We start from the raw sequence: 10,418 nt of genomic DNA on the forward strand, positions 1-10,418 counted from the left end.
AATTAATCGTAGGTGTAAAATGAAATTTTAATATTATGCACAATAGCAAAATTATGATTAATAAAAATATTTTAAACATACCGACCTCCGGATGTCGCTTTTATTAAAAGTAATTAGATATAATAAAAAATACCGACCTCATGAGGTCGGTATCACATTAAATTTTAAGATAAATAAAAAGTAATCATGTTAATTAAATAATATTGACATCGGGAGGTCGGTATTTTATATTAAATTATTTTTTAACTTATATAAAAACGTCATTCGGAGGACGATTTATTTAAAGTTAATTGAAAATATTAATTTATTACATACTATTTAATTCTACCAACATCTGAAAGTCGGTATTATAATTTTTTTTTTGTTTTTTATTTTTACACAAAACCATTCTCCGGAAGACGATTAAATAAAATTAAATAAAAATATTTCTCAATTTTTTATTTTTTTTATATGGAGAAATGGGGAAATCGTGTTTGCTAGTGCAAATATTTTTAAAAAAGCGACGGACAACTTCTCTATGTCCGTCGCTTTTTTTTAAAAAATGTTTGGCCAACATTTTGACCAAAAAGCGACAGACTAAGAGACATTGTCCGTCGCTTTCTTAAAATATTTGACCAGATATTTTGACCTAGAAGCGACGGACATAAAGATGTTGTCCGTCGCTAATTTAAAAAATAATTAAACAATTAAAATTAATAAAAAGCGATGGACGGCTTGACTTTTTTTAAAATAATAAATAATTATTTTTAATAAAAAACGGTGGACTGCATCACTATCTATATAAAATAATTAATTAGCAAAAATACGCAAAAAAAAAGTGACGGACTAAGAGATGTCGTCCGTCGCTTTTAACAAAAATTTTAAAAAAAAATTAATTAAAAAACGACGGACTAAGAGACGCTATCCGTCGCTTTTTAAAAATGTTTGACTAGATATTTTGACCAAAAAGCGACGGACTAAGAGATGCCGTCCATCACTTTTTTAAAAAACTAATTAATAAAATAAAATAAATTAAAACGACGGACAGCGTGGTTATTGTTTAATTTATAAATAATTATTTTTAATAAAAAGTGACGGACTAAGAGATGCAGTCCGTCGCTTTTTGTAAAATAATTTTTAAAATAATTATTTTAATTAAAAAACGACGGATGGCATCTCTTAGTCCGTCGCTTTTTCTTCCGTCGTTTTTTAGCAATTTTTTAGTAGTGTTTGCCTACATTCTCATCAAATGTAGGAATCAGAGATTTGAGTTATACTCTTGAGGATAGGTTTCTAAGGTGCAAGGAGTTGAAGATTTGGTGGTTCCTCATAGCTTCGAGGACAAAACCATTATTTCCTTTATGTCTTTTATTTTCATGTTTTGAGACTATTGTATGGGATGTGACCCAAGAGTTATTCAAAGTATTGTATTAGATGGTTTGAGACAAAGTGTAGTAAGACTTCCGCTTGCTTTTATAAAAGACTTCGATTGTATGGATAAAGTTTTTAAAATTTCCGTACTTTTCTATTATCTTATGTTATGATATGCTAAGGGCTTGTATGAAACCCCTTCGAGGTCAAGTACACCATGTTACTTCTAGGATGTACCCCTGGATCGTGACACTCCTACATCGCTTGGTCCTCCCATCTCATTCTTAACATACTCATCACAAAATTGTTCATCGTATGTCTCATTCATTGCACCCAACTAGTATTACATCTGTTTATTTTCAAACTAAACCGTTCATCGAACTTATTAGATTCACTAAAATCAATAAACATAAAGTTTGGTGTGATGCAATAACCTTTAAGATGAATACCTTTTTATGCAACATGACTTGGTCTTTTGTCTGGTTCGAGCCTTTTATTAATGTTTTCGGTAAAAAAAAATGGGTATTTCAAATTAAACGAAATTTTTTGATAACCTTGAGTGGTACAAGGAATGTCTAGTTGCCAAAAGATTTCACCAACTCGAAGGACATGACTATATTGAAACATTCAGTCTAGTGGTAAAATTATCCACCATTTGGGATGTGGTGCAGTCTCAAAGCAATGGATTTTGCAATAATTAGATGTACAAAATATCTTTTTACAAGTCCACCTCCAATAGAGTACGTTTATATACCATTATGTTGGTTTTGCTCATCCCACATATACTTACCATGTTTGTAGACTACATAAATAAATTTATTGTCTCAAACAGACGCCTAGAGCATGACATATATATATATATATATATTAAAGTGATCGAGCATGGTATATATACTACGTCAATTTCTTATTGTTGTTGTTTTTGTCTTCAAAATTGACACCTCATTATTTGTGTATAATGGTGTGGGCGTTCTTACATATTTTCTCATCTATATTTACAACAATATATTATTCACTAACATCCACTCAAACTTTCTTGATAAAAGTGATATCAAAGCTAAGAGCTGAATTTTTTTTCACTCGAGATTTAGTTTCATTAAGTTTTTTTCTAGATGTTAAAGTGTGTTGTACGACTACTAGTATGTCCCTCTCATAGTAACAATAAATTCAGAACATGCTATCCATTATTCAAGACGAAAATGCAAAAATGCAAACCAATTTACACACCTATGATGATGAATACCACTAATTTGCATACATGTTCTAGCTCCTTGTTCTAAGATGCCACAACGATTGTTGGAGCATACTATTGATAGTCATTTTCTTATTTTCATGTTTAGTGGTCTCGCTCTACAAGTCTTTACTATTTTTTGTTGAGATGGTTCTCTTCGTGATTGCAAGTAAAAGACCAACCTGTTGACATTCTCACCAAACATTTAGCTATTGCCATATTTTAGTTTCTTAGCTCCAAGATGAGTGTTGTTTTGCCACCTTCATCTTATAAGGGGACTTCAATTCCTACGGATATAGATAATTGACTTATTTGTAGCTAGGGGCTCTAGTACTGGATTGTTTTTATGCATTTTATATATCTATATATTTTTTTTTCCATTGTCTGGATAAAAAAAACACGCAAAATAATAAAATGCACGACTAATTCTTGAGTGATTATCCCACGTGTTCTATTAGTGACAATAATAATTATGATAAAAATATGCATATTAATTGTTGTTTAAGTCTCACAAATAGTCTAATAATTGAGTAGTGTTTGAGTGAATATGAATTATTAGTATTATGAGATATTTAATTTTACTATGTTTACACTTGTTAATTTTTTAATTGAAGTACTTTTTAATGGTTCCTTTGCTAGGATATAATAGTTTTATTACTTGCATTAACATTTTACTTAGATGATCATGATTCATGATGGAATTGAGGGATTATTAAGGTATTTAGACACAAGTATTTTATCTGAAGGTTTATTTTTGTAAGAAGAAACAACTCAACTTAATTACAAGCTGAAAATTGAAATTCAAAATAGCCAAATTATTTAATTCAAAATTAAATTAAAAAAATACTGATCCAATCAAACTTATTGAAATTGCATTTGCATTGTAATTTTTTGATTTCAAAAAATTGAAAATCCAAATTAAATTTTTTCATGTCCTACCTTAACTAGGGGTGGGCATGATATGGTATATATTGATTTACCATACTATACAAAAAATTTTAATATCGTGGTTTTGGTATTATGATATTTGATGTGGTATATGGTATACATTTTTTTTTTAATATTCGGTATGGTATTTGGTATTTAGAAGTAACATACCGAAATACTGAATACCATACCGAAGTATAAAGTTACATAAATAACAAATATATATTATTAAAATACTAACAAATATGCAACCTAGTATTAGTATAAACTTTAGCTACTCTATTTTGATTGAAATGTATTTGAATTATAATTGATTAACAAAGGAGTTGTTTGTACTTTATTTTGCATATATTTTTCTATATGTGTATTGGATTTGTATGATACAATTGAGATTTCTTTTTAATTGCCGAAGTCATAATACTCTATTAAACGAGTATGTATTAGTCGGAGTTGAACAAATTATAAGTATTGATTTAACATATCGTAGAATATCAAAACCGAACTTTAATATACCAAACCATACTGATTTAAATTAGTATGGTAATAAAATATAATATTTTAAAAACCAAATATCAAAATTACGATATCAAAATTTATACATATCATATCGTACCATACCACACCCCTAATCTTTAACACTTCAGCGGCTCAGCGCCCACCTCTAACTGTATAATAGAAAGCACAAATACAAAAAATATTATTTATTAATCCAAATTATAAGTCAATATTGATTGTGTTTTATTTAAAACATGAATTGATCATGCACATTTGGAAACGCATGACATCGTGACAAAAAATGAGAAAAACAGAGGATACTTTTGTTTCAAGTTATAATGATGGAAACAAAGTTTGTCTTCAAACCACTAATAAATTTTTTTTTGTCCCACCTCATAAGACTTGTAATATAATTTTAGTAGCAATCTGAATTTGTATCTTATTCATGAGAGTTGAATTTCGAATTTGTAATTTCATTTTCCAACTTTTATTAATTTTTTTTTAATAAAAAGAAGGTTAAAGTAGTAAAGATACTTTCACTAGTTTAATTGTTTAAAGTGTTATCTTTTGATTTTAGGAAGATATTCCATTCGTTCCATTTTCCTTGACTTTTATGTTAAAAATAACTATTTCATTTTACTCGTTTATGTTAGTAAATTATTATTTTTTTACTTTTTTCTTATACGTATCCTTAATATTAAATAACAACAGAAAATAGTACTCTCTTTAATTAGTTCATATTAAATAAATTATTAAGGCTTTTTTCATATTTATCCTTTATTTAATGAAGTTTTTAATTACTTTGCATTTTTTATTATCATAATCAGAAAATACCCTCCGTTTATGGTTTGGTCCAAAAATGCCTTTGTCATCAATACTTGGATCCAAACATACCCCTATTGTTATTTAATGGATCAAAATGCATATATATATATATATATATATATTATTTATTTTCTTTTTAACACAATTTTTTCTAATAATATTTTTTAAAATTAGCAAACTCTTATCCTACTTCAATTAAAAAAAAAAAAGTTAAAACATTATTATTTTATTATAATTATTTTTATCGTTATATAAATAAAAATTAATGATGAATATACTATGATCTTATATATATGACATATATTATCTATCGAAAGGGTAAGTTATTCTATTTTAATTGATAAAATACGATTAAGAAGGGAAAACAATATTATTTCCTATATTTTTATTTGTTAAAGTGATTTTAAAAGAAATAAAACAAGAATAGGGTTCCTTAATAATATTTTAATTAGGAAGAATATGTGTTTAAAAGGAAAAAAATAATTAATATATTTATTTGGAAAATGACATTTTTGACTTATTTAGTAATTATAGGGGCATTTTTGAACCAGAATATTGATTGCAAATAAATTTTTGAACCAAAGTATTGACGATAAAGATATTTTTGAGTTAAATTATAAATAAAGAGTATTTTTATTCATTTCACATAGTTTAAGAACATTTTTTTATCGTTTTCGTAACATATACACAAATAGAATGATAACAGTATATAATAATAATATACCTATAATAATAATAATATCAATAAAAGGGAGCAATAGTCAACCTCAAAAATTTCTTTAAAAATATGTCATGTGAATTTGAGTCAAGTAATATATACTCGGGGAAAATATATATTTTTAATGCTCAATTAATAAGTACAAATATTTGAAAAATAGTGAGTAGCACTAGCTTATGAAGTGTCTTTGATTTACCATCAGGTGGAGTTTGTTAATTAATATCCCTTACTCCAAAATTAATTAACTCCCTTTGTTTCCTTCAGTCCATTTACTTCTATTCTGACATTGACTTACGTGTTTGCCACATCACACTCTCCATAACCGAGCATACAATGCCACGTGTCATCATTAATAAAAGCACTCACCCACTCCCTTTTTCCTTTCTTTTTCCCGTTAATTAAAACACTCTGTAACTGTGAGAGAGAAAGATAAAGAGAACGTTAATAAATGCTCCCACTGACCCGCCGTCCCCGGTAACACTTTACTTTTATCTACTTTCTCCGGCTTATTCCTCCCTACCTCATCAACAACCTTCAACTTTTCACCGGCGCTTTCCATTTTCCGGCGAAACCCCAAATTCACTCTCATTGTCTCCTTCTTCTTCCCTTCAGATTTCCCTTTTTCTGCTGCCAAAATTCAACTGTTTCTTCCACTCATTCATCTACATTTTCTTCTTCTCCACTTTGTTTCATTAAAAATTCACTCTTTCCGGATTTCTAGGGTTTTTTAAGAACTGGGTGTTTTTTTTAAATAATTCTTACCCATTTTTTTGGCGGTTACGTTCTTCTTGTGCTAAAGATTGTATCTTTTGCTTGTTCTTGTATATAATTATGTATACCCATTTGGGGTTGCTGATGGGATTATGAGTAACTTATATATTGCTTTGTGATTATTGAGCTGGGAGAATGGAAATGAGGAAGGTTTTTGGTATAGTAATATTTTGTATTTTAGTATCTCCTATTTTTGTTAAAGCCTTGAACTTATCTTTTAATGATGATATACTGGGGTTAATGGTATTCAAGGCTGATGTTCAAGATCCACAAGGGAAGTTGGTGTCTTGGAATGAAGAAGATGATAGCCCCTGCGGCTGGAATGGTATCCATTGCAACCCCAGATCCAATAGGGTCTCTCAGATTGTTCTTGATGGGTTTGGGCTTTCAGGTAAGATTAGTAGAGGTCTTATGAGGTTGCAGTTTCTTCGAAAGCTTTCGCTTGCGAAGAATAATTTTACAGGGAGTATAAGTAGCAGCGTTGTTCAACTTGCTTATCTGAGGATTCTAGACTTGAGTGAGAACAACTTATTTGGGACGATTCCGGGTGATTTTTTTGAACAATGTGGGCCATTGAGATCAATTTCTTTGGCCAAGAATAAGTTTTCAGGGAAAGTTCCAGAAAGTTTGAACTCATGTGTGGCATTGGGGTCTTTAAACTTGTCCTCAAATCAGTTTTCAGGATTGTTACCTTCTGGAATTTGGTCTTTGAATGGGCTAAGGTCACTTGATCTGTCAGATAATTTGCTGGATGGTGAAATACCAGTAGGTATTGAAGGTATGTATAATTTGAGAGCCATAAATTTGAGGAAAAATCATCTCAAAGGTGAAGTTCCTGATGGAATTGGAAGTTGTTTGCTGTTGAGGTCAATTGATTTGAGTGAAAATTCTTTCTCTGGAGAACTTCCTAAAACAATGCAGATGCTTAGTTTGTGCAATGAGTTGATTATGAAACACAATGCATTAGTTGGTAGTGTACCTGAATGGATTGGAGAAATGAAAAGCCTTGAGATGCTTGATCTTTCTGGGAACAACTTCTCTGGTCAGTTCTCGAATTCAGTTGGGAAGCTTCAATCACTGAAATTACTGAACGTGTCGCGAAATGCTATTTCTGGGGACTTGCCCAAGTCCATGAGCAGTTGTGTTAATCTTATGACACTGGATGTTAGTCACAACTCATTGACGGGTGATCTTCCTCCTTGGGTATTCAAATTAGGATTGCGACATGTTTTGTTTTCTGAGAATAAATTAAGTAGGGGCTTGAAGAATGCTATTGCTTCTTCACTGGAAAACTCTCGACAAAAGCTTCTAGTTCTCGATATCTCTTGCAATGAGTTAGCTGGTGAAATTCCATTTGCTATTGGTGATTTTAACAGCTTGCAGTCGTTGAATTTATCTAGAAATTCACTTGTAGGGAACATCCCTGAGACTGTTGGCCATCTAAAGTCACTGGATGTTCTTGACTTAAGCGAGAATCAGTTAAATGGTAGTATCCCTCTGGAGCTTGGAGGAGCCTATGCTCTCAGGGAACTGAAACTGGAGAAGAATGCCTTGACAGGAGAAATTCCTACTTCTATTGGAAACTGTTCTGCTCTTTTGTCCTTGTAAGTTCTTGTTTCTCTTTATCGTTCATTTATATCTTTCATTTGAGATAATCTCTCTGCTTGGAGGTTTTCATAAGGACAATGTAGTGGTAAGTTATTGTACAGAAGAACCTGATTGATATATAGTTTGATAATTAAGGAACTAGCATTTGCATTCTTTTTCGCAGTTTCCTCTCAGACAACGTTGTTTTGGATTGTCAAAATTCTAGTGACTAAATCAAGCAAGAATCCTTATATTAGAGATTCTTTATCATGTTCTACTAATTTGTTAGTTCTAAGCTTCTAGCAATCATTTAGAGTTTCCCATATTGAGTTAATCAAGTAGCTTCTAGTGTATAATTTTAGATAAAATCCTTTTTTTTTTCTAGATAAGGCAATTTCCTATACTTAATATTTTACATAAGTATAATGTAACAACATCACATTACCTGGTTTTCGATGTTTTTATGTGACGTAGCCTGTAAATTTATTTATGAAGTAGTCTTTGAATATCAGCTTTCCTCAAAGCTTGGTTAATTGGTTTTGTTTCCATCAACTTGGCAGGTCTCTGTCACATAATGGTTTAACTGGCCCTGTACCTGCAACCCTTGCTAAACTATCTAACCTACAAAATGTTGACCTTTCCTTCAACAAATTAACCGGAATCTTACCAAAGCAGCTGGTAAATCTTGGTCGCCTTGAGTTGTTCAACATCTCACACAACCAGTTAAAGGGCGAACTGCCTTCTGGTGGTTTTTTTAACACTATTTCTCCCTATTCAGTGTCAGCCAATCCATCTCTTTGTGGAGCTGCTGCTAATAGGTCTTGTCCAACTGTCCTTCCCAAGCCGATTGTTCTGAATCCCAACTCCACAGAATCTATTCCTGGTACTATCCCTCTGACTGTGGGCCACGAAAAGAAAATCCTAAGCATCTCTGCCCTCATTGCCATTAGTGCAGCTGCTATTATTGTTGTTGGTGTTATTGCCATTACTGTGCTAAATCTTCGCGTACGGTCTGCAACATCTCACTCTGCTGCTGCCCTTACATTTTCTGGTGGAGATGACTATAGCCCCTCACACAGTACAGATGCAAATTCTGGTAAGCTTGTCATGTTTTCAGGCGAACTTGACTTCAGCACAGGGTCACATGCTCTGCTTAACAAGGATTGTGAGCTCGGACGTGGTGGTTTTGGAGCCGTTTATCGCACAGTCCTCGGAGATGGGATGCCTGTGGCCATTAAGAAGCTTACTGTCTCAGGTCTTGTTAAGTCTCAGGTAGACTTTGAAAAGGAGGTTAAGAAATTGGGAAAAGTTCATCACCCTAATGTTGTGGCTCTTCAAGGTTATTATTGGACTCCGTCACTACAGCTACTTATATATGAATTCATAACTGGTGGAAATTTGTATGATCATATCCATGAAGGTTCTAGTAAAAACATGCTCTCATGGAATGAGCGGTTCAACGTTATTCTTGGAACAGCAAAAGGCATGGCTAACTTACATCAAATGAACATAATTCACTATAACCTCAAGTCCAGCAATATTTTGATTGACAGCTCTGGTGATCCTAAAGTTGCAGATTATGGGTTAGCAAGGCTGTTACCGATGTTAGATCGATATGTTTTGAGCAGCAAAATTCAAAGTGCACTCGGTTACATGGCACCTGAATTCGCATGCAAGACTGTGAAGATAACTGATAAGTGCGATGTGTATGGGTTTGGAGTTCTTGTTCTGGAGATAGTCACTGGAAAGAAACCGGTTGAGTACATGGAGGATGATGTTATTGTATTGTGTGACATGGTACGGGGCGCATTGGAAGAAGGCAAGGTGGAAGAGTGTGTTGACAAGAGGCTGCATGGAAAATTTCCAGCAGAGGAAGCAATTCCTGTGATGAAGTTGGGTTTAATCTGCACATCACAAGTCCCTTCAAACAGGCCTGATATGGCAGAAGTGGTTAACATATTGGAAATGATCAGATGTCCTTCAGAAGGCCAGGAGGAACTAGTATGATATCCCACTAAACTGATGGAAAATTTTAACATATGCTATTAGTCCCGGAGAAGAAGAATCCGCTTGATCTATTCATATTATGGTCATTTAAAGTTTCAATTTTTTTAATTATGTTATTGGTTCTCTGTTGTTCCAGGTTACCGGATTCCTTTTCACCGGGTTTTAGTATGTGAGGATCCTTTTTTCACGGTTCTTTTATGTAACAATCGATTCTAACATGTAATTCCAGTAACCCCTTGTGTTTGTTGTTCAAATGAAGGAAGGTCCAAATGTTGATAATGGATGTGCCAATAAGTATATTTCATGACAAAATGATCAAACAAGCACTATTATATGTCTGTCTGACTGGAATATGACTTGTCAAAGCAGCAAAAGTACTCTGCAGCTTAATATCCAGGTTGTGTTTTCAATTATTGTTACAAAAAAGAAAAACAAAAGGAATTGGCAATCCATGTTTGGTCAGTGTTTTTTGTTTTCTGAAGTACATGACAAAATAAACTTAATATA

General features: G+C 32.2%; 1 protein-coding gene across 1 annotated transcript; it reads left to right on the forward strand.

Moving 5' to 3' along the window:
• The first annotated feature begins 5,952 nt into the window (after nt 1–5,952).
• Nucleotides 5,953–10,198, forward strand: LOC125873409 (probable LRR receptor-like serine/threonine-protein kinase IRK). The gene is made up of 2 exons (XM_049554345.1): nt 5,953–7,921; nt 8,465–10,198. Exons 1-2 carry the CDS (start codon nt 6,453–6,455, stop codon nt 9,909–9,911), a joined length of 2,916 nt encoding a protein of 971 aa, XP_049410302.1. The 5' UTR covers nt 5,953–6,452; the 3' UTR covers nt 9,912–10,198.
• Nucleotides 10,199–10,418: the final 220 nt, after the last annotated feature.

This window comes from Solanum stenotomum, chromosome 8, assembly GCF_019186545.1.
Source record: "Solanum stenotomum isolate F172 chromosome 8, ASM1918654v1, whole genome shotgun sequence".
NCBI lineage: Eukaryota > Viridiplantae > Streptophyta > Magnoliopsida > Solanales > Solanaceae > Solanum > Solanum stenotomum.